Source organism: Poecilia formosa, unplaced genomic scaffold, assembly GCF_000485575.1.
Source record: "Poecilia formosa unplaced genomic scaffold, Poecilia_formosa-5.1.2 Scaffold131, whole genome shotgun sequence".
Classification (NCBI taxonomy): domain Eukaryota; kingdom Metazoa; phylum Chordata; class Actinopteri; order Cyprinodontiformes; family Poeciliidae; genus Poecilia; species Poecilia formosa.
In genome coordinates this window covers 445,764-470,203 of record NW_006800070.1, presented here as the reverse complement: position 1 = coordinate 470,203, position 24,440 = coordinate 445,764, and the positions used below count along the sequence as shown (strand labels likewise).

At 42.4% G+C, this 24,440-nt stretch overlaps 1 protein-coding gene across 3 annotated transcripts; it reads right to left on the bottom strand.

Annotated features, from left to right (window-relative positions):
• Positions 1-1,394: 1,394 nt before the first annotated feature.
• hivep2b (HIVEP zinc finger 2b) lies at positions 1,395-24,175 on the bottom strand. Of its 3 annotated transcripts, none has more exons than XM_016676290.1 (7): positions 23,993-24,175; positions 9,414-13,288; positions 7,659-7,816; positions 7,328-7,503; positions 5,873-5,971; positions 4,982-5,763; positions 1,395-3,864 (listed from the first exon to the last, which is right to left on the bottom strand). In XM_016676290.1, exons 2-7 carry the CDS (start codon positions 13,188-13,190, stop codon positions 3,475-3,477), a joined length of 5,382 nt encoding a protein of 1,793 aa, XP_016531776.1. In that variant the 5' UTR covers positions 13,191-13,288; positions 23,993-24,175; the 3' UTR covers positions 1,395-3,474. The 3 variants fall into 3 exon arrangements, with proteins under 3 accessions (XP_016531776.1, XP_016531775.1, XP_007561894.1); XM_016676289.1 differs by lacking the exon at positions 23,993-24,175 and adding an exon at positions 16,962-17,836; XM_007561832.2 differs by lacking the exon at positions 23,993-24,175 and adding an exon at positions 16,962-17,836 and having other exon boundaries at positions 4,982-5,760.
• Positions 24,176-24,440: the final 265 nt, after the last annotated feature.

Sequence of the window (24,440 nt, the reverse complement as noted above, 5' to 3'; positions counted from 1 at the left end):
TTGCTGCTTTAGTTCTACATTTACTGTACGGAGGGCCGCTGTTACTTGCAATGTAATTATTTTGACAAATGGGCCTTAAAAGTGTGGAGTGATGGAGCAGCAGAGAGGTGGAATGAAAGACGATCCATCTCTGATTGGCTGGTTTGAGAGAAAAACTCCTCCACAGCGTGAAGGTTAAAAATGTATAAAGGTCTCCTGACTTCATGTAGGCCAGGGATGTCCAAAGTGCGGCCCGGTGGCCAATTGTGGCCCTTGGACTGATTTTGTGCGGCCCCCCAACTGCACTTCAAAAATGGCACAAATTTGGCAGATTCATGCAGATGGAGAATTTGTAATCAGGATAAAAATTACCAATATAATTTTCTTACAAAGGAAAATGTGTTTTTTTCCTTCTTCTTTTTGTTTTTAACAAGTTGTATCAAAAGTAAAACCAAGTTTATCCAGAGACTTTTACCAAAAAGCCAACTTTGCTGAACCCAAATCATATTTTATTCTTTCTTAAACTTATTGCCTGTTGTGTTAGATAAGAGAAGACATGACGGGACATTCACAGGCACTTTGTGTCATGATTATTAGATAACAAAAAAAAAAATCCTGATTTTGACTTTGAATGAAATCACATTTTTTAACGTTTTGCATTCCAGCTTTGAAATTCCTAATAGATTTTCTTTAAAATTCAAAATTAGTATTATAAGTATTGTGATTTTCTAAATTTTGACTTTATATTGTACAATTTGACATTTTAATTCAAATTCTAAATCTCATATTTTTATTTTAAAGCTCATACTTCTGACTTTGAAACTCATGTGCCTGTTTCATAATCATAAGTGGCGGTATTATGCATTGTGTCATTTTATAACATAATTAAGTACATATGTTAACTTAAGCTGTTATAAAAATGCTGTATGTATCAAACATGACATAAAAGAAAATTGACTTTGCAATTTAAACAACTTTCCTGAAAGGACTCTCCATTTTATAATCAGAACTTGGTGTCTGATCATTTCAAGACAAACCATGAGCCATATTTTCTCCTAAATGCTTCAGTAGGACAGCAGGGACGACACTGCAGGTCCGATGGACTCCATGCCGACTGACATAAACCTTGAATGTGGTTGAATCTCATTCGACAAGGTGAGAACTATTTTTGGAAGCATTCATTTCTCCATCCTGCTGCACTCTCTGCCTGCAGTAGCGCATTTTGGCCAGTAGATGTCAGCACAAAGGGTTCAGCCTCTCAGTCTTCCCCCACCCTAAAGATAAAATCTGAGTGATTTCTTGTGAAAGCCTTTCTCCAGTGGAATCTCATTTAATCCACGTCGAGCTACGAGAGCAGAGGGATGGAGGCCGTTGAGAATAATCAAAAAGAAATAAGCCACAACACAGAGCCGTGATTAAAAGGATGTCCTTTTAAAACAGTTTTAAATTTTAATCTGAAAAAGTAGAGCACCAAACAATAAATTCCTCATAGCACAAAAGAGGCACTCCGTCCAGACTAACCAGATTTTTGACGCGAATAGCTAAATAACAGATTGGCTACTGAGGTTTTCTCCTCAAAGAAAGAAAGAAAGAAAGAAAAAAAAAATCTCAGCTTAGAGGTAAAAATGATTCATCCACTATATGTTTTACAGGGAATTGCCATTGACATGAGAGGCACAATGCATTTCGGTGAATATGAATACACATCGAAAAAGCAACAGAATCTGAATACATACGGTGTGCCAAAGCAGACTTCACTTTCCCTTCACGTATTAAAGCATTTCAAAAAAAAAAAAAAAAAAAAAAAGCGCCACTCATCTCCATGGAGGAGAACACAAATTTAAAGCAGTGCACCTTTTAAATTTTCTATGTAAACATGACTGAACGAAGGTTGCTTTTTAGCTTCAAATGTTTGAATCCAGTCTCAAACCGATAGCCACGCTTCAAGATGTAAATGCATTTCTTTAAAAAGACAAAACACTGTGCTATTTTTTTTTTCAAATCTCCCTCATGAAACCTCTGCAGATGTTTTACCTCTGAAAGAGATAGATATCCACATAAAAAGTTCTCAGAATACAACACTGCAAAAATAGTTTAAATCATAAAAATACACATATATACATATACAGAGAAGTAGTAATGCTTTAGAATGAGTGGCTACTTGCGGACTTCAGTTGAAGCGCTAATAGTCAGGGTGTTGACATTGTTACTTTAGTATTAACCTGCAGCAAATGGTGCGGACTTGTCCGGGTGTGACATGAAAATGTGAAACAGTTCAGCATCGACCGACCACCGTAGCCCCTTGGATTTGTGTGCAAAACGCTTCACACAATGAGAGACGCCAAATAAAAAAAAAAAAAAACAACGAGGAATGTTTCAACAACCACAAGGAAATGGGACATTTTTACTCTCTTCTTTCCTTCGCCCTCCACCTGACTCAACAGCAGCTTCATCATCGAACCCAAAAACAAAAAATAAAAGGATGAAAGTGCATCTTTAAAACTCATTAAACACTCATGATCATCTGCATAAGCGAAGAAAACAAGGTCAGCCAAAGCAACGTCATGAGATCAAAAGCAACGCCGGAGTGGCTCACTGCATAACTGCTGCATAAATACAGATATACCATATAAATAGTAGTCAAATGTTTACCAGTATCAATAAGTGCTTACGTTCTAATATATAAATACATCTTACAGTATTCATAATTACATAATTAATTCCTCTATGGTTGTGCAATAGCAAATCCCATGCATTTTTTTTGTAACAAGATAAAAACCACGACATTAAGAAAAATGCAACATAAGTAACATTTGTTTAAGATTGCGTCACATAAATCCATCTGTCAAAAAAAAAAAAAAACCCACAAAGCCTTTGCCAGAAAGTGCAGCTTGTTCTCGGAGAGAGTTCGTAGACCGTCGTCTTTTCTCAGTTACAAATCCAAAAACGAAGAAAAGCGGAAAAAGAAAGAAAAGGCACATACCCCCTTGCTGCTTGCTCAGAAGCACAGAACTGCACAAGAAGCGTCTAGTTAAAATTTGGTCAGACTGTTTCATAGTACACATACGTTTCCCCTTTTAAATAGTCTTTAGTTACAGCACTACTGCATCACACCTTGATATGATTAACAGAAACGACAGTCTATGCTCAAAGTACACACTGCAAAATACACTGCTTGTATGCATCTAAGTAATAGTATATGTCAAGGACATTTGTACAGGACCCATAAATGTAATTGTTGTGCAATTGTGCGCAAACTACGATCTCGGACAAAAAAAAGGCATATTATCATAATATCTTTCCATATTGCAACTGCACCCAATAATGATTCTTCCCCCACTTTTTGCAAAACATCCCGCACAGAATCTCTGTGGAGTTTGATCATGCGAGACCAGGGGAAATGTCATTATATTGCCTCTAACAGGGTAAAGACAAGTTGGTTAAAGGGATGAGGATGGTTGCAGGTGTAACAGGGGCGGGAATAAATCGAAGGTTTTAATGAGGATCTTCTATAGTAATCTTCAGCGAGGCAATGGCTTTCAGGCAGGTCTGGACGCTCTCTTCCTGTCTGCTCTCCCCAGCTGGGAGCTCGGGATTTTTCCCCTGGCGGCCATCGATGTTGTCTCCTCCTGTCTCGGGCCCGTGCACGGATCCCTCCCTGCTGCTGCTGCAGCTCCGGGGGCTGGACGCCGGGGAGGGGCCGACAATGTCGGCGCTGGGCGAAGCCGGGGAGTGCAACATCTGGAGCCCTCCGACAGGAACGACGGGGAGCAAAGAGCGTAGCTGCTGCTGGGAGTGAAGAGGGAGGTGGCTGAGGACGTTCTGGTGATGAGAACTGGCAGCACCGGGCGGCTGAGCGGGAGCCAAGCCACCGCTCCTTTGATCCTGGAACGATATTATTGGCAAGAGTTAGCGGCAAGTCCATCGCCAGCATGCGAACATATATTAGTTAGAAAACATGAAGGAATGCAAGTTATTTAGCTGGAAAAAAATGTTTCAATTGAAACTCTCATGATGGATTGTCTGGGCACCGTTTGGGTCGGGATTGAAACGTTGCCACAACATCATGAAGGGCCATCGTAATAAAGTATTTAGAGAACATTCATGGGTTTTTTAACACTTCAAGATCAATTCAAAATGAGTTATATTGTAGCTTACAGGGCATTCACAATCCAAGTTTTTCACATTCTATCACACTCACACTAGAAAACATTGTTTTTTTGTTGATATTTTGCAGAATAGACCAACACAAAGTAGAGCATATTTCCTTTACAAATAAATCCAGCTGTTCTGTGAAGGCCTCAGAGGTTAGACAACATTAGTGAACAAACATTAGTGACCAAATAACACAGCAGACAGGTTGAAGAGAAATTTGTGGAGAAGCTTAAACCCGGGTTTAGATTAAGGCATGTTCAAATGTTAGACTGTCTTGACACAAACTCAACTGAGAATCCTTGCCACAATGTGAAAATTGATATTCATAGACGCAGTTCATTCAATTTGTCTGATCTTTAGCTATTTGCAAAGAATAGGGAGAAACATATATATCTATCTACAAAACTGGTAGTCAGACCCTCAAAGAGACTCTCCCAGTGACTGCTGGAGACACTCACCAGCAGTCATTATGCGACAGATGGGGAACACCATGGGAAGTTCACCAGTCCATCACAGAGCAACAACCATGAACCAACACACAAATGGTAAAATGGTAAATGGCCTGTACTTGTGTAGCACTGAACTCCTACCACCATTGCTACAACCTAGGAGTCATGTTTTTATGGAGTAATCTATTGAACCCATACACGTAAAACTCAGGACCCTCTTGTGGCAAGGCAGAAGTGCTGTTGCACTGTCATCCAGTCCCCTGTGTCATTTTCCTTCCACCATAAATCTCACTACTTTGGTCTATGGTATAATCCCCCCAGAGAAGATGCATGAAAGTCTGTGGTTGTTGTGACAAATTGTGAATGTAGGGGACGGTAACAGATTAACAAAGTATTACCATTTCAAAAGCCTGTTGTTGCTGAGCCATCTCCATCTTTGCCTGGTGTCTGGTTTTATCACAGCCACCTTTATGTTGGTGTGAACCTCTGCGCGGCGACACCGCCCTCAGCACAACCCTCTGCCTGCCCCTCACGGACGATTCTCGCTTTCCAGGTATGTCCGTCCCAGGAGACATTGGTCGCTCCAACGAGACTGGGCAGGGGTGTTGGATGGATTTGAAGATGGGTGACCCAGGCCTGAGTGGCGAGGAGTCCCACCTCGGTGAAGACCGCCCCCGTGGGGACAGCTCCCGCCTTGGGGACGGATACCGTAGCCGTGAGGGAGAAGGTTCCCTGATAGGAGATTCCCAGCCAGGAGACAGCAGATAAGAAGAGTACGGGTCGAAAAGGAGACTGGTCTGGTCCAGTGGCAGCATGCTCAGAGAGTCTTCATCCACAGATTTCTCCCTCGGTTCTGTTGGCAGGGCGAAACGATTATCCGCGCTCGAGCGCTTGCCAGAGGATTGCTGATGAACGTCTGTTCCGGGCAGAGCAGCCAGCGAGCAGCCGTGGATGGCAGAGCTGACGGTAACGGACACTGAGGTCACTCCGCACGACTGAGGACTCGTACTTCTTGAAAGCAGCTTTGGGGTGGAGTCCCCCTCGTACTCATCATCCTCTTCATCCTCTTCATCTATTTCGTCGGCCTCCTCGTCCATTCCATCGGAGTCCTCAGCATCTGAGAACTGATGCTTGGTGGTTGCTGCCACATCTGTCTTGGATTCTAGTTGGATATTGTCTGCTTTAAAAGACACATTTATTAGTTTAGTAGCATTTATTGCATCACACCACAAAAACAAACAAACAAACAAACAAAAAAAATCCAGCATTGTTACAACTTAGGATCTTACCATGTTCTTGTATGTCTGTCTCATCCATTGTCACTGAAACTCCCAGTTCAAGACATTTCTTCATGTGCGCCTTTGACTTCATATGTTTAGTCAGGTTTCCTGTTATACAAGACAAACACTTGAGTTTTGCTTTCTGAGAGAAAATGCTAACTACAATGCAGAGTGATGAAACAATTAAAATGTCTCATTCAAACTAAGTGAACGTTTTCTAATACTTTGTTGTGTTACAATGACAAATTTCAACATTTTTACTAAGATCTTTCAGTAGCACAGTAGTGCAGAGCTTTCAAGAGTCTTATTGTGTGGCATTCATTTGTATTCAGCCCTCTGTTACTTTGTAGAACCACCTTTTGCTGCAGTTACAGCTACAAATCCTCAGGGATGCGAGTCTACTAACGTTGCACATCAACACCAACATTTGTAAAATATCCCAAGCTCAGTCAGACTGAATAGACAGCATCTCTGAATGGAAACATTCAAGTTTTCTATTGGATTTAGGTCTGAACTGTGAGTCATTCCAGCATGAATTGATATAAACAATTGTCCTGATAGACAAAGCGAGTCTCTAACCAGCTTACCTGTTCTGTCTGATGTAAAGCTTCAAAACTGTATTCTGCAGACACTAGCATGTTCCACAGTGTAGATGCTTTCAAGAAGATATGCATATCCACAGATATATTTTTTTCTGCCAAATATTGCTTGTCCATAACAGCAAAAAAAAATCTGATTTGATATCATCTCTCCTCTACATGTTTTCTGGCGAACTGTGAGCTGGACTTTCCTATGGTTTTATTTCAATAATTGCTTTCATATTGCCACTTCACAAAAGCCAGATATGTGGAGTGGATGATGGAAACTATTCTCCCACCTGAGATATAATCTCCACAGCCAGTCTAGAGATACAATAGGCCTGCTTGTTGCTTTTCTATTAATGCTCTCCTTGACCAGCCTGTCCATTTAGGTGGACAAGCTGTCTTGGCTTGTTTGCAGCTGTGGATTCAACCAAGCTCTGTGAGATCGTTTTATGGCCAAACTTTACTTTAAATTTCTCTCCAGGTTTATGACAGGATTGTCGCTCCTCATACTCCTGTTTAGTTACATTACATCTAAAGACATTTTGTTGGACTGGATATTATTTAGGGGACTGATTGCAAGTCCTAGTCACACTTTACAGATTTTTATCCACATTGTTTTAAAAACATGTAAGATTTTCCTTAATGTGGAACTTTATTTTGGTCTGTCACATAACTAAATGTATTCACCTGTTGATTTTCAACAATGTAGTCATATCTCTAACCACAACACAAACTACACAATGTTTGCCAATGTTGCAAACTATATGTTTCACTCTTGCATAGTTATATTTAGTAAGTTTCTTTCATTTCAAATATAGAGGATTCTTCTCTGACTACCGCTGTAGGTCTTACAATTCCCTCCATAATTATTAGTACCCACCTTTGGTTTTGAAGGCAAAGTTGCAAACCCTGCAGATGTAGGGTCGCACATCTGTGTGGGTCCGGATGTGCTTCTTGAGCATGCTTGGCTTCTTGCAGCGAATGCCACACTCCTCACAAATGTATTTCCCCCGACCTCGACCTCTGACGTACACGTAGTCTTCATTGGACTTGTACCTTAAACGGACATGAAACACAGCATTGGTATTTTTAGTTTTGAAGAGGAAAGACGGCATAGGTTGCTGGTGCATGAAGTTAGTATACCTAAAAATAACTGTAGCACAAATGACATTGAGAAGTGTTACAAGAACTTGACTTGTGTGCTGACTGACCCTCCCTCGAAGATCTTAATTCGTGTTGGCACTGCCGGGTTTGCGGAGGCCTCCCTCTCTTTCCATTCCTCCTTGGTTGTTTTGGCTCTGCAGCTGATGTCTTTCACCTTCTTCCCGTAGGTGATGTCCACCTCTTTGGACTCCGGTTTCCTCTGCAGCTGAATCAGACGAACACACACTGCGTTAACACCCATTGGATGCGGCCAAAGAATCGACTGTAATCTGACGCGGCCGATATTAAGTGTCACACATAGTGTTACACGGCATGTTTTGCAAACATGTATTATGCTGCAGGCTGGGAAAAACCCACTGCAGGCAACCTACGGTTTTCTGCCATCAAAGTTCTTTGAAGGGATTGTCAGGGATTTTTAAAGTGAGGTTCTGGTAAAATGAGTAAGCAGTCAATATCTTTTATGCATTAGAGTGCTCACTTGAGGTCTTCGTTTAGCAAATAAAGAAAAAAGCAGATATGGTGAAACTTTGCGTCTGGCACAATTTCTCCAATTACAAACGAGAATGAGGGCTCCAATTCTGAACTGTCTTCCAAATATGAATGTCATTAGCGAGCATTCAAACTAGAGTGCAAAGATTACTCCCCAACTCTCTCAACCTTGGCTTTGTTGTACAAGTATACTGTATGCTCCACTCCTGTGTTGCTTTACTAGCTTTTTTCTGTGCCTTGCTCGCAAAGCAGCTGGTGATAGTGGTGCACGCCTCCAGAGCCATCAAAGAGGCGTGTACAATATTAAAAAGGGAAACACTCCTTTAAATTACGTGACTTTTCATACCATTTTGATATGCAGGCAGAAGCAAGTGTCTGTGAACTGACTTAGTTAGCATAAATAGGTAAGCTGAAATTGCGGCTTGAAAGCTGAAGCTAAGCGGCAGTTCAAGTGGGGCCAAAACCAAAGCCGACTTATATCATCTTTCAGGTACTCCTATCCCTACCACATCATACTGGTTTATCCAGAAATAATATTTTATGAACTCCAAAGCTTACATTGGACAATTTACACTGAAACAGATGTTATTTACATGGGAAATGCAGGTTGCAGGCAGTGCTAATTATATGGGAAAAAGAGCTAGGAGGAGCATTGAACCAGCAATGATCATCCTGTGTTTTCAGTTGCAGTTACTACCAAATATAATCAATAAAGTGTAAAAATCAATAAAATAGCTTTCAGTTAAACCACTATAATACTTTTATGTCAGACAGAAAATACAATTTGTAAAACCCTAACCTAAATCTACCACAGGTTAGATATTAACTGTTTTAAACATTTTAAATTAACCTTACTTTGAAAAAAAAAGATACTGACTTACCCCTCTAAAGTAAACTCAAGTACAGAGAACAGAAGATGAGCACTTTGTTTTACAGCTTAGGAGCTAATATCTCATAATTTTTCAAAAATATAAATGTATGTCTTCCAAATACGAAAGAAGAGCAAGAGATTAATCTAAACAAATCTCTCCAGAACCTTCTGCCAAATGATGCAAGTGTACATCACGAGTTTGTAGATAAAATTGTCCTTCAAACCTCATGCATTTCAAACTGTAATCTCTTGTGGAGATGAAAAGCTATCAGCACAGTCTGAGGTGCTAATTTATCTAATCATTATACAAACAGAAGAAATCAGCAAAACCAATTACATACTCTATAAAAAGCACATTTTCCCCCAGGTAACCCATGATTTAGTTTTTTTTTCTCTCTCTCTCTCTCTTTCAGTCTTCAAACAGATGGGATCATTTACTCACCTGTTCCATGGTCTGTCTCCAGAGGATGAGGGATGAAACTAGTTTCCCCGTGCCAGGCTGGCACATTGCAGCTACGGAGTATATAACCTTGTCTCCTCTCTGTCTGGACCGTAGCAGAGCCAGAGCAATGCTGGTACTCACTTCCAGGGGGTTGGGATTGTGGGAGCTCACACACCATGTGGCGTACACGGAGGTGAAGGGGGCATCGCCCTGCGAGCAACTCGGCTTTGTGTAGTTGAGGTAACACCAGCTCACGCCCGTTGTCGTGCGAAGGCTCGGAAATTGAGATAAGAGTCTTGAATGCTCTGTGCCTGAGATCAGGATGTCTTGACTGGTGCCCAGATGTGCCACAACATCCATCTGCATGCGTTCCTTTGCTTTGCTGCCTGATATGATGGCATAAGGGGGCGAGCTTGTTTCCAGGGAGCTACTCTCCATAGCGCTCTCAGATTCAGCGGGCTCAGTCACTGTTTGATGTGCAATAAATGAAGTCCTGCTTGCATCACCCGTAACATGTGTCAGTGCGACCTGCATCTCTGACCTGCGCCCCGTCTCTTCACTCATATGGCATTTCCCCAACTCCACGGCGCTCAGCTCCTCGACGATTTGCCCAAACATCCTCTCCTCCTTGACTCGCTTTTGCTGCTTCACCTCCATGAATAGGTCCAAGCTGCTGGCGGGGGAAAGCATCCGCTTGTTTGCTCCCCCACTCGAGGCATTAGTAGTTGATATAGTTCTGGAGGTCAGAGACAGAGGGATGCCTGTCTTTAGCTTAGCTGATGACAAATCCAGGGCCTCAACACTGAGGCTATCAGCTGTGGGCTGCTGCTTTGAGTACACATTGTGAGAATCGAGATTTCCAGATAAGCGTGCAGTTTGACTCTGCAGTTGGCGTTTGGATGTTGTGGAGCTAATACTGTCATACTGATTGTCAAAGATCTGTGATAAAGACGTGTATGTGATACTGCCAAAGGACGGCACATGTGTCTGAATTCTAACAGGAACAACTAGGCTGGGATTGGGCAGCTGGGGAAATGTGTTCCCAACAGAAAATATTGGCAAAGTCTGTGACAGGACAGTGCCTGCCACAAATGGAGGGGAGGTGCTGCCGAGGTACTTTGGAAACACTTGTGAAGGGACTTGTGTAACTTCAGTATCCATATTCAGCGACTCCTGTCGCACCAAGTTTCCCCTCCTTCTTTCCTTTACAACGTTGATGTCCACGTGTCTAACTTTGGAGGTTGGAGAGAGGCTGCCATAGTCAAATGATATGCTGCGAACCTCTGGGAACTCCTTGTGCAAGTTGCATGGCGCCTGCTCTGAGGAGGAGCGTCTCATTTCATGCTGCTGACGCTGGCTGAGCACAGAGAGGGAGTGCCCACACCCTGGCACAGCTAAAAGCTCCAGAGATTTGCCAAATTCATCTTGCCTGGCTGGAGAGGCTGATTTTAAGCTCTCCTCTCTGTCAAAGGAAAATGTGGAGCTATAGGATAAGTTGCTGTCCTGGCTCGGGCTGCGCGACAGACTAGTGCAAGCGGACTCAAAGCTTGATTCACCAGAGGAGTGCTCAATTTCAGCCAGGCGAAGCCGTTTCTTTTTTGGAGGGAGCTTTTCTGGAGGGAATTGTGCTAAAGTTTCGCTTCTTTGAGGCCACTGAAACTCCTCAACGTGCTTCTCTGGCTCCTTCACTGATACTTCCGAAGCTTTTTCTGGACTGTCAGGCTCCACTGTGACCCTGATTTCTGGGACTTGTATATTTGTCTGTCGCACAAGTTTGGGCCCCAACTGAACTGACTGGCTTAATCTGTTGTCATGTTCCATTTCAAACGATTCAATGGCCTCCATTGCTTGTAATGACGACATGGTTTCCAGTCGTTGACTATAATATTTGAAAGACTCTGACAGATCCGTTTGAGGCCTGTTTATTGAGTTTGTGTGTTGGATAACTGAAATTACATTCCCCAGGTTTTTTCGGCCTGATATGTCAGGATTCATTGATATGTCCATGTCACCCCTGTCCAAGTGTCCCCTACCTAAAGCCATTATTCCCATTGCAGCTTGTTTTATATCGTAGTCTTTGCTTGAATCAAACAGTTCCTCACACTGCTTATGATGGCTCTCATATTGCCCTACCAAGTCCTCTTCCTCCCTCTTCTCTTTGCGACGCTTTCGTGTCGCCAGTTCCATTGCATGTTTCTGCTGAGTTGTACCAAGTCCCAAAGAGGTGTAGCTTTCCATGTCCAACCCAGAGGGAGAAGCCTCACAAATTTTTGCATGACTGTCAGCTTCGGTGTGACCATCGTGCCCAGACAGCTCGATGGCACCTTGACGTTTTAGTCTCCTCATGCCCCCTGTGCTTGCCCTTTCATCAAATGAGTGGCTGCCTCGAAGGGCTTGTGGCATAGGCAGACTAACGGCTGAGGATGTTGGCATCGAGTTGCTTCGGATCAGAGGCCCCATGTCACAGCCGGCGTCTAACTGCGACTCTTTTAGCTCCTCCTTTAAAAACGATTTGGTGTTTATTTTGATTGACTCGACTGCATCTTTTTCTTGAGTGAAAACACGGGACACACCTTTCTCAGAGCCTTTCTCAGAAAGTTCCCCAGACTCATAAGACGACGTCTGCTTAGGGCTTGGCCGATAACACTTCCCAAACATGATTTCTTGGTAGGACTTTGCGTTAGTGTTTGGAGGACCAGTCTGATGTTCTGAACTCTCGGAGCGCGAGAAGTAGCCCGAGTCCGTGCTGCCCTTGCTGGATTGACTTGGAAGGGACAGATTTTGCTCCGAGTCGCCACTTCTCTTTTCTGACAGCCGAAGCGCGAGCCTCTGCTTGATAGTGGAAGAATGGATTGCACGGCTGGCCTCGGCTGTGACGGGAGACGCATTGATTTCTTGGGGTTTGGAGGAACCATCCTGACCTGACATTGACGTGGCTCCCTTTTTCTGAGCAATGAGATTTAGCACTTTTACAGCAGTGTTATCTGATCCCTCCATTGGAGAGTCCAACAGCAGCAGTGGGTCATTAAGAGTGTCCTCGTCCGTGTCCGTGCTTTGCTCAGCATCAGAGAATAACTCTCCTTCCCCTTCAACAGACCCCTGCTCCATGTTGGCATTGTAAGGCCCAAGCTCTGATAATGGCACCGTTCCAGCTTTTACTGAGTGAGCATGGGACTTTCTGTGTTTGTACAGGTTACTCTTGGTTTTGAAGGAGAACCCACAGGGAACACATGGGTAGGGCCGTTCGCCGGTGTGTGAGCGAATATGTTTCTTAAGAACGCTGGGTTTGGCACATGCCCTGCCACAGTAGTCGCAGACATACTTTCCTGGCTTTTGTGGTTTCTGCTCCACCTTAGCCGTCACTTCTGACAGCAGGTCCATCCCTGAATGGGAGCACTGTTGTTGAACTTCGGCTGAAGCGGGCGATTTCCTTTGACTCCCAGGTCCTGGCGACAGTGCTGAAGCTTTTTGTCTCCCAACAGAGAAGGGCTTTGTAGGCTGCAGTGGATATGAAGACACCTCATAGTCTGGATGGCTTGTGGACTGAGCTTGTGAGAACTGATCTTCAAATTTCGGAGATTTCCCTGAGTCAGACATTTCACTAAAACCACACGTGCCTCTGCTCTGAACTTCTTCTAAGTCTTGATGCCACCCTTTGCTTTCCAATTTGACGGAAGGTCTCAGGGCAGCTTCTGATGTGCCTTTTTTCTGTCCAATCTTTTTTTCCTGTCCCTCGGCGGCGCCCTTCACCCCTGCAGTAGCGTCGAGTGACTCCATGAATCCAATGAGTTCACTTGTGATCAATTTTCAAGGACGGTATGTGTTGCGTGACCTTAGTGATATTAACTTATATGTGAGTAGCAGGGAGGAGTCACCTGGAAGAACAAAGAAAGAAAACAGGATTAAAAACCCAAACTACAGACATCACAATTCAAGCATGTAGCAAATAAAGCTGATAAAATGTCGGAAACAGAAAAATAGGATAAACAGAGACTTATTTAAGGATGTCTAAACTTTCCTACATAAAACTGGAGTGTTAAGTGTAAAGTAACCTCAAAGTCTGGAGGAATGGAAAAAATTTGTTTCTTTCCAAACGTTCCTTGTGTAAGTCCTGGCAGATGGCCCAAATGTCCTAAAACCATAAATAATGGATATCAGCTTTGTGTTAAGAACCATAAACGTAGTAAGAAGCATAAATAAATTTATGTTTGAAGAATATGAGAGTGTGTGTGTGTGCGTGTGTGTGTGTGTGTGTGTATCTGAGTGAGCCAATTTAAAAATTAACGTCTTTATCTCAAAGCATGAAAACATCATGCAATACATGAGTGCTGGATAAAAAGTACAGTATATGAATTTATTTTATACTGAGATACATTCATTCAATTGTTGCATTTACTTTAGGACAGACAATATTCACAACAGGCTGCAAAGCTTTTCACTGATTTGTTTCCAAAGTATTTACTTAAGTGAATAAGAAAGTGATTTGACATTTTAAAATAAAGCTATTATGCATTTTTGATAATAAAATAGTTTGAAGCAGCTGGTCTTTTTTTAGGCTAATTATCTAATATTTTTATTAATCTCATTGAGAGTCTTTGTTGTAAGTTACTTTACTTGCTTAGGATTTTTCAAACAGGACTCGTTCTGCAGCCAATGAGGTGAGGAGCTAAAGTTACTCTCTCATCATAGCACTTGTATATTTTATGTGTTTTGTATTTTATTTAGCTTGTTGACTTTTTACATGAAGATCTCAAGAAACAACGTATAGCGCCTCCTGTACTAGTGGGCATAAGTACATTTAGCATGGTAATTCTATTTTAGCGAAACACAATTTTGATAGAAGAAAATTTCTGTAAATCTTATGTCTAATTGTTCTGCAAGGCCAAAACCACCAGGCGTTACCTTAGCGGTGGGAAAAATGCCCATGTGATGTGATGAATGAGAAATGTTTGCCAATACATTCCAGCAAATAAGTAGGTTAGGATATCAATGAATGATTTAGTTTAGTCATTTAAGTTAGCTGCCAGTCCACTAAATGTTTAAGCCACAAAAGGTAGCTAAGAAGGCTGGCTCCTCACAAAGTGCTGATTCAAGCATTTTAATGGACCACTGAGTGAAAAAAAAAGAGTTTGGTTGAAAAAGGTCAAGGCGAAAAAAGAAAGCCTGGAGAGGACGATGAAGTAAATCCCATTCACAAAATGTGAACTGTAGCTTTAAATTGGTGCTTCAAAAGACACTGCACACTACAACAGTAGCTTTCCTGGAGTTAAGATATTTCTGAACCAGAGACAACATCAGAAATATCTTACATGGTCTAGTGAGAAAAAGAACTGGTTAGTCTCCAAAATCCTCTCTTTAAATGAAAACAAAGTTTGCATTTTATTTGGAAATCAAGGTCCCAGAGTCTGCAAGAAGAGTGGAGAGGCACAGAATCCACTTTGCCTGACGTCCAGAGAGAAGTTTCCACGGTCAAGTGACGATTTGGGGAGCCACGCAATTTGCTGCTATTGTACCACTGTGTTTCATCAAGTCTAGAGTCAGTGCTGGAAAACTGGAAAGTTTAGAGTACTTTGTATTTTCATCCGCTGAAACCTTTATGAAGATCAGAATCTGAAGATACTGATTTCATTTTCCATAAGGACTTGGTAACTGACCACACTTCCCCAAGTACCTACTTTCATGATATCATTGCGGTGGATTAGCTAGGAAAGTAGCCTGACCTAAACACTGAGAGAATCTATAGATTATTGTAAAGAGCAAGAGAAGCATCAGATGAGCTGATGACCTCTCATAAAGCAACCCAGGCTTTCTATTCCACACCACATTGATGCAGGAATTTATGCAAAAGGAGCCACAACCAAGTATTGGTTACATGGACATACTTTTCAATCGGCCAACAATTATGCATTTCAACAGATCTTGCGTAATATAAACATTTTCCAAGGACTTGAATATAATTTGCAAGCCATCATCATCATCAAAAAATAACTGTGTGTAAACATGTGTTTCAGTTTTTGACTTAAATGCCTACACTAAAATATCTTTTTGATGCTCTAAATTGAGTTACACGTGCAAAGGTATTCCCGTTTCCTCCTACTGGACTGAAATCCATACACCTGTCTGAGCCGACAGAGTCATCACCTCCACGCTGGGCTGCACAGGACCGCATGCTGAACTGTATGCAAACACTCCTGACGCCGTGGTTTAACCGAGCCGCCTCCTCCGCCACATCTTCGCCTCACGTCTAGAGGACGGGTATCTGAGGACACGTCATTTCCATCTTCTCAGTATCAAACGCAGTGTCCTCCCGAACGAGGTTATGTAAGATTATCTGGTTCAAACCCTCTGAGTTCCCCTTAATTAGGACATCCTCCGACTCTCTCGCTCTCTTGCTCTGGCTCTCCTCTTTCTCTTTGTTAGCTCAACGCGCACTGCTCAAGCACGAGCCAGAGGATGGGAATCCAAGGTGACTCTTGAGATGCCCCGAGACGCTTGAAAGCGGTCGAGAGGAGGACCTTCTGCTACCTGACAAAAATTTTTAAAAAGCATCTACTTTGTGATTCCGTAGCTCCTGCTTTCAAATAAACTCCCGGCTTCTGCAGACTACAGTGAAGAACAGGAAAAGATGGAGCCAGAGGCTTGACAGAATGGTCTGTGATTCAGTAGGGAGGTTTATAGATAAGGTAAACTAAAGGGGGTAGTGGAGGGTGGAGGGAGTGGGGGGGACAACAACACTCAGAGGCCTGGTAGGGAGCTCCCTTTCAAGGTGACCTCATTGGTTAGTTTCCATCCTCTGTGAGCCAGGAGATGAGGGAAGGGAAATATGGGTGCAGAGTGACAACGAGATAAGACCCTCACAAACAATGCATACCTTTGAAAGCAAGGATGAGGGGGCTGACACATCCAAACTCTCACTGAGAAAGTCTGACTTTTTTCGCTCCCCCCTTACAAAATTCCTCACAGTCCGGACAACGAGCGTGCACCTTTCCCAAAATATGTGACACAGCAGCAATGACGTGGAACAACAGGAGGCAGGTGGGTGGCTGTAGGTGTATTTCAGGATGAACGTGGGCCGATATGGCGGTACAGTATGTTCACATGGATGGAGACGTGATCTCTACGGATCCTTTGGGGGGGGAGTGGGTTTAAGAAGGTGGGGGCACATCTCCCGACTTCCTTCCACACAAGGGAGACAGAACAACGAGCAACCAAACGCTGGCTCGCGGAGAGCATCGTTATGCCGCCGCATTACATCATTAGAGGCTAAGTTGGCCATTAAAGGGAACGGGCGTGAGGACCCACGCTGACAACCAATCCATAAATACCATAAGGAGATGAAAACGAGCTGGACGGTAAAAAAAACACAACCCTCTGCGGTGCAACCCGCGGCAGCAAAGCATGAAGAATGAATCAACAGCTCTCTCTCTCTTTCTCTCTACGATGACAATGACATAAAGCACACAGTGTTGTGGTGGTTGGTAGGTGGGGGGGAAACTTGGCTCCTACAGCAGCTGACATTCACAGATCAAATATAATCCTCATACAAACCTGACATTTGAACAGTCCCCCGTCCCATGTTGACAGTCATATGTGACATTCCTCATGCTGCCCGGTCCGTCCCCCTGTCCTGCTCATGTCCGGGTGGGAATAACAACAAAAGAAATTAGCGAGGAATAGTCCCATCAGCTGTGAAGCCGCTGGCCGACTGGGTGTACATTAGAAGATCTATTGATGCGAGCAAGTCACCAGAGAAAATACCCATCCGTGACGTGCGGACCCAGGCACAAAAATAGCAAAGGGGCCCTGGGAGGGATTACACAACAGCCCACGTTTAAGGACGCTTTTCCTCCCTCCACTGCCCTCCCCTCTCCTCTGTCTCTCCATCTCTCTTTCTCTGTGCATTTGAAAAGCAGAGCAGCAGCTGCCTCACTCTACACACACAAAGCGAGGAGCTGGCTGTCATGATCCGAAGAGCCAAACATCAACTTCATCTACTCAACAGAGATGTACCAATTTCCCTCTGATAAGCTCCGATTGATTATTGGCGACTCAAACGGCAGTTTGCCGAATGCATCAAAACTGAAAACCCGCCCAGCTTTTTGGTCCTTTAACTGCATTTAAACCAAAAGAGAGTTGAGATTAAATTAGAAATCTACAGTTGAAACTTAATGTTCGCATACCCTGGATACAACATGCATAACCGTCCCAGTTTTAGGTAAGAAGGAGACTTTTTTCAACTTTGTTCAAATTCATAAGCTCACATGCAGTTCCATAGTTTTTGGTATAACTGTGTTTCAAACTATTTGGAACAAACTCAAGGTTTCCCCCAGAAAACCTGCTAAGCCCGGTGGTTGGGTGTTAGGTCAGTCATTCATCCAGCGGCTCGTTGTGTTTTTGAGCTAAATGCTTAAATTGACAGGAAATTTGAAAATATCACTTGATAATCATGTTTTATTGAAAGATTAATATCTGAACACCAACTATAAAGTCTTAAAAAGAATGCAAACATTAAAAAAACAACTTAAAATGCTAAGCCTGGTGGGGGCACAAGTAAAGACTGGTGGCCCGCCAGGCTTATAATACACTGGGGAAAACCCTGAAACTTCTAGAAAACTACAAAACAGCTGAATAGCACTGAGTTTATTTAAATCAAGGCTAAACATCCACCTGTGTTTATGATTCATAATAACTGGAACATTATTTGATATGTATATTTGATGCCTATTTGCTTGATGATTTCGATGTTGGCTAAATGTAATGTTCATTCATAATTAGTTACTGTATTATGTTTTATTCTTGTCAGAATAAACTTGACTTAAAACTATTTGACTTGGTCAAGCATTTTGTTCACCAGGTTCTTTCTTGACGACGCCTCCTGTTTTGTGAAGTGCACCAGTCCCTCCTGCAGCAAAACACTCACCATGGAGCTGCCACCCCCCACGTATGATGACATTTTCAAACTTACAAGGTGATTGTGTTAATTTTACTTTCTTCTTTTGCTTTTGGAGATATGGGTTCTTCCTTGCTGAGTGGGATTTCAGCTCAGGACTTATTTTCACTGTTTATGCATAGTGGCACTCTCCTGCCAGTTTACAAAACGCTTTTGATCTGGGGTTGATTTATTTGTCATTCTTCCCTGATGTCACTGAAGGAAGCAGCATGTTTGAGGTGTTGCCTTGAAATACATCCTCAGGTGTGTCTTCTTTTAACTCAGACTAGATTGTCAGAAGCTTATGGTGCCATGATATCGTCATCTGGGCTTTCTCAAAATGAATAAAAGGCACGGTAATCTTTATATATGAAAAATTATAATTATAAAAGATTATAATTATAATCTTTTAGCATGTGAAGAAAATGCTAAAAGATAAAATGATCTCTCATTATTCTGGAATTTAGAAATTATTTTGACAATACTAACCAAAAATTGAATAGATTGAGACCTACCTAATATCTGATGGGAAGAAAGAAAATAGGAGCATGTCTTTTTTTTCTCAGAATACGTGTAAATATCTGGCTACAGCTGTATGTTTTGATACATAAATCAGGTTAGTCTTGTAATTTTTTTAAATAACATATAGTTATAGAGCAAAGAAGGGGGAAAAAAATCTGAGTTGGCAGATCAGGTTTCATAGAAAAATGACACTGGTAAAGAAAAGCCCGATCGATCTCTTCTGCTCATTCAGATTATTGTCTTAGTTTCTTGCATTCTGGTCATTCAGGTGCATTCACACACTCCTATCGTCCCGTCTCCCACTGGAACACACCAGCTTATGCCGTGGAGATGGGAGAAAGGCAGAAGTGCCTCTGAAAAACTCTAATCACATGCTTCTGAATGTACACTTCCTACACCGTGAGCGCATTCAGGCGCTGAATGAAAAGGCGGCACGCGGCTGGATGTTAGGCTGCTGCAGGAACCGATGCTTGTTCTGCGCGCTCCGACACCCACAGCCTGCTCAGAGCCAGTTCCTCCCGTCACGACAGGATTCGCTTTGTGAATGGAGAGAGTCGTGATGAGGGTGTCATTAACTCGGCGAACACTGGGACAATGCTGTCGATTATGTGCAGCTGCGAAGCCCAATCCGGTGAATATGATCTGTGGGTTGAATGTGACACAGCCTATGCATTAGTGAAGACTTCCTCCAGGCGCAATTTGTACATTATATTATATAAACTGTATGCCTGGATTAGAAGTGGGTTGCCACATGTTTCCAATGTACAAATGATACTGATAATTCAGTTTTTGTCAAAATTTAAATAAAAAAAAAGTCCAGTTAAACCCCTATGAGCTATTTAGTTAGTTAATTTAGTCACTGAAAAGATTGTGTTGCTTCCTGATCAGGTAATTTGGTGATCCATAAATAAGAGAAGGAACAAACCACATCTGAAAATATAAATTAAATATTTTTCACATAATTGAGGTATTTCCTGTTCACTTTACAAAACAGATCATCATTAAAACTACCTCATCGGCTTTTATTTTAAAATGCTCTTCACATAAAGGAACATAAGTCCTTATGACATTGTTTATTCTCTTCATTTTTACATTTTTTTTTCATGTCATAAACACAAAATTTCAACCTACTTTGTTGAAGCGATTTACCAATAAAAGTAAATAATTGCGAAGTGGGGAAAAAAATTGTTTTCAAAACTTTTTGCAGATTAAAAAAAAAAGTCCAGCATGGATTTGTTGTATTCAGCACCGAGTACCCCTTTACTGACATCATTCACTTAATTGGAGAGTAATGTCCAACTGAGTGTTGGACAGTGACTGTTTGTTAATCTCATCTGTTCTGTGAAGGCCTTCAAGGTTTGGGAGAGAACATTAGTGAGCAAACATCAACATGAAGGCCAAGGAACACAGCAGAAGGTCAGCAAAAAAGCTGAGGGTGTGAAAAGAATCCTACAGGCCTTGAACGTCTCACTGAGCTTTTACCATTAATCAATCATGTGAAATGAAAATGTTGTGGAACAACTGGAACCCTGTTACAATATGGCCATCCACCTAAAATGACTAAGTCCTGTTTTCTGCTCTGCCTGTGTCCGGTCTGGCAGTGTGAAAGTCACAATAATTGTCTGAGTGCCAAAGAAATGGCCAACAGATTTACTTTACTTTCGCTGTAATGCTCCACTTCTTTGAAAGTAGGTTATTATGTAATTTCCAATCACATGATGCCATTTTGTAGCACAAACAAGTAACTACATCACTTTCAGTTGTTATCAAAATCCTGTATAAATGAAAACAATTTGACTTCACCACATCTGATTCCTTGTTAATTTGGCCTCTGTCGCTTTAAGAAGCTGCTACTACTTCTGACACTTCAGCACGTCACCATGACGATGCTGCTCCACGATGCCATTTACCATCAGCATCGCGGCGAGTTGGACTGAGAAGTGGTTCATACGACCGGCTCAGCAGACGCGCAGTTTCACCAGGTGTCTGCGGCCGCTAGTCTGGAGGAGCTGAGCTCAGCTGGAGACTGAAACTCCAAGGCGGAGCTTTGAGCAAATGGGCGGAGCTTTGTACGAGCAAGACTTTAGGCACCTCCGAATGAACACATTTCTCAAACTATGCGTAATAGAATTAAAGCAACACTCCAGGTATGTTTTCGATGAACGGAATAACATCACAGCACAATGTAAACTTCAAAAAAGTCTAATTTGCATAATAGAAACAAGACTTCCCCTGCTCTCCTTAACTTCTTAGAAAGTGCCACGTGTTTCCATTTGGGGCTAAATCAGGGTTTGGCATTCAACGACAAATTATATTCAGCTTCTTAGTTTCCCTCTGAGCTATTAGTAGGTGAGAACAACTGGCCACCTCTGTGGATCACTATTTCAGACTTTCTTTTGTTTTTGTTTTTTTTGTTTTTTTTAACTCTTAAGATTACACAACAGAACAACAGCTCTGGGCTTCCATATGTGTCATGACTTGGCTGAACATAATTTCACAGGTTCCACTCAGACTGTCGTTTCCTCTGCCGCACAGCGCTGCTGTACGTAGCAGCACAAAAGAGAAAAGTGAATCCGTAAACTTGGGTATCGACAGTCCCCGCACAGTATGGAGTTGCGGCGAGCTATTATTAGCTGGAGCCTCTGAAACAAGCCAAAAGATGAGACGGAAGCTAATGAACTGCACTGCAGCTCAGATCCATTATGCCGTATTCAGTGTCTAGAGGAGTGGCACTAAAATGGCTGATACTCAACGTGCAGTGAAGGTCAAGTCGCTCGTCTCTATAAATATAATGGTCTGTCCCCCAGGATGTTCCACACACACACACACACACGCACAAACCGCTTGGCGTTTTTCCACTATCTGCAGCTCTGCTCAGTGCTGACTGGCTCAGATCTACCACAGATCTGCATGTGATCGAATGCCACCTGACTACAAGCGGGCCTGACATGATCTTAGTGCTAAAATGGATGGGAGGAGGAGGAGGAAGAGTTGGGGGTGGAATATTTATGAATGGAAGGAATGAGGTTTTCCTCCCTGGCTCGCTGGTAGTAGGTGGTCATATGAGAGAGATACCCCTGACAAGGAGCAAACAGCAACAAGGGGAACCATGACACCTAAAAACCAACTCTTGTTTTGTTTGGTGGGGTTTTTTTGTCACCGTTCATTCAGAAATCATCATCATCGGCCGTCTTGTTACCCCCCCACCCACTGTCCTCGAAGGAGCACGTACGCTCTCCGTGCGCGCAGTCGTTAACAGATGTACCTGAAAATGTTTCCATGACAACCGCACCAACATCTGAAACAGTTTCCCCCGTTCCTGTCTACATGTATAATTACTACCACAGACTGCAGCAGCACAAAGACGAGAAGAAACGAGCGGCCAAAGAAAGGAAAAAGAAAAAGGACGTTAGCTGTGTAATAACGTGTAATTAGAGCTCTGATAGCCATCCCATTTGTGCCACTCAGAGAGTCACCTTTGGCATAAAATCAAAGGAGGGTAAAAAAAGACATAATAATAATAAAAAAGGGACGAAATTAAGCAGGGCTTTAAATGCTGTCAAGACTGAGATGCTGGAAATTTGCCAGTGTGTTCTACAGAGTGTTAATCATACTGAGATACACGGAGGAATCGATGCTTAATGCACTCATTTGAATATCCTTGATCTGATTTCCTTTCAGTGTGGCTTCAAGGAAAACGTTAATCAGTTTGTGACAAGTCGGGAAAAAGAAACAGCCTTTTAAAAAAAAATTGCCGTTTTATTTAAATATATATTTCAAATCTCTTACTCCTGAAACTCTTTCACTATTTTTTTATGTTATTCAATTACTCTGGGGGAACTGCACAGAACCACAGCTCAGGTGGAAGAATCTGTAAACGGGATACAAATAATTTGTACACCTTCATGGAAAAAGCTAGTTTGGTCAGATGAGACCAAAATTAAACCGTTTGGCTCATATCCCAAAAACAAAAACTTAGTGGTGGCAGCGTCATGCTATCATAGAAAGAATCTGGTCAGAAATACTAGAAAGGTGGATTGAAAATACTGAGAAAAGTATAAGGGGAAAAAAATTATATCAAAGCTTTTCCATGTCCTGGAATAGCTAAATAAAAGCCCAGAACTAAATCTGACCGTGAGATTAATATCCATATTTATTTGGCTGAAGATAATAGTCAAAACCTGTAAGCTATAAGTATACAACGCTCGTAGGGACATACGGCAAATAGCTTTTTAGCTCTAACTGCAAGAAAAGGCAGTCCTACAAAGTATGAATCTAAAAATAAAAGCATGCCACACTTTTCAGATTGTTATTTGGCCAAAATGCTGAAAATAGCCTGGAACTTCACACTTATGTGCTACTTTGTTGTGTTGGTCCGTCAGATAAAATCCCAATAAAACAAGTAAGAAACACAACAGGAGTTGTTTCCAACTTGTTTGTTTTTGTTGTGTTAAAATGAACGTAACCAAGTTTCTGAAAGTAAACACAGATGTTAATTTAGCATCAGTCTTTTGGGATCAGTTTTGATTATTCCCTAAAACCGCACATAGGGCTCTTTTAGTGATTAGTTTAGCTAAGGCTTAATGTGACTTTATTAAGCTAACAAAATCTAACTTGCTCAATGATATAACATCACATTTAATTCTCCAACAATTTAATGCCAGAGTTTTATATAAAGCATCCTAGAATCAAACATCCTGAGCTCACATGTCTTTTTTTTTTTGTACCCTCCCTGCATGCAGACCAGCTCTGACATCCTGCAGCAGCTCTCTCTGCACAGCATCCTGACAGCTCGCTGTTTGTTTTGGGGATCAGCAGCAGTCATGTGCTGGGGGAAAGCCTGGGGAGGAGGAAGGGGGTCTCTGCATGGACGTGAGAACCCCTTGCAAACCCCCCATCTGCGCGTCATGGAACATTTGCAGAACAGGGACCTCCCACCTTAAAGGCGTGCAACAGAGAGCAGACACAACAGTGCGATCTGCCCTCCGCCGGGCGCTGCATCTCGGGTGACGAGCGCGTGCCCGGAGCCGCCGTGGCGTTAGCGGAGCAACAAGAAAGCAGCGACGGCTTTCCGCGAAATGTGGCCCCGCTGAGAGAGAGAGTAAACTGCCGGGCCGAGCAGACTTACCGCACGGAGACATGGATACAGGGGCCGTTCACAGGAGCGACAGGGCGACTGGTGTTTCGGCTGGGTCATCTGCGGGCAGCCGAAGGCGCAGAGCTCCGTTTGGAGCCATCGGAGCTGGCTGTCAAATGTCCTGCTGCAGTTGAACGTGTGGCCAGTAGGGGGCGACAAAGGAGGCGATAACATTCATAGCATCGCGGGCATTTAGAGGAATACGGAAGGCCATTATTGTCACGAGGACGAAAAAAAAACAAAAACTGGACACATGGTCGTAATTATTACATGTAGTTATAGTTATGACATTCGAAGTCAAAATAATGAATTATAAAGCAACATTTACAATATTTGAAATTAAATATTGATCTAATTATGGTATTCAAAATAATATTTTTGACTTTTAGACTATTTTTTTCTTTGACTTTTAGACTCATGATTTAGCCCATTTCAATTC

Excerpts from the sequence above, each read along its gene's own strand:
- hivep2b (XM_016676290.1), bottom strand. The coding sequence starts at position 13,190 with ATGGAGTCACTCGACGCTACTGCAGGGGTGAAGGGCGCCGCCGAGGGA. Across the intron at positions 7,504-7,658 it reads ATTAAGATCTTCGAGGGAGG|GTACAAGTCCAATGAAGACT; the intron begins GTCAGTCAGCAC and ends TGTCCGTTTAAG. Across the intron at positions 5,764-5,872 it reads GACAGACATACAAGAACATG|CAGACAATATCCAACTAGAA; the intron begins GTAAGATCCTAA and ends TGTCTTTTAAAG.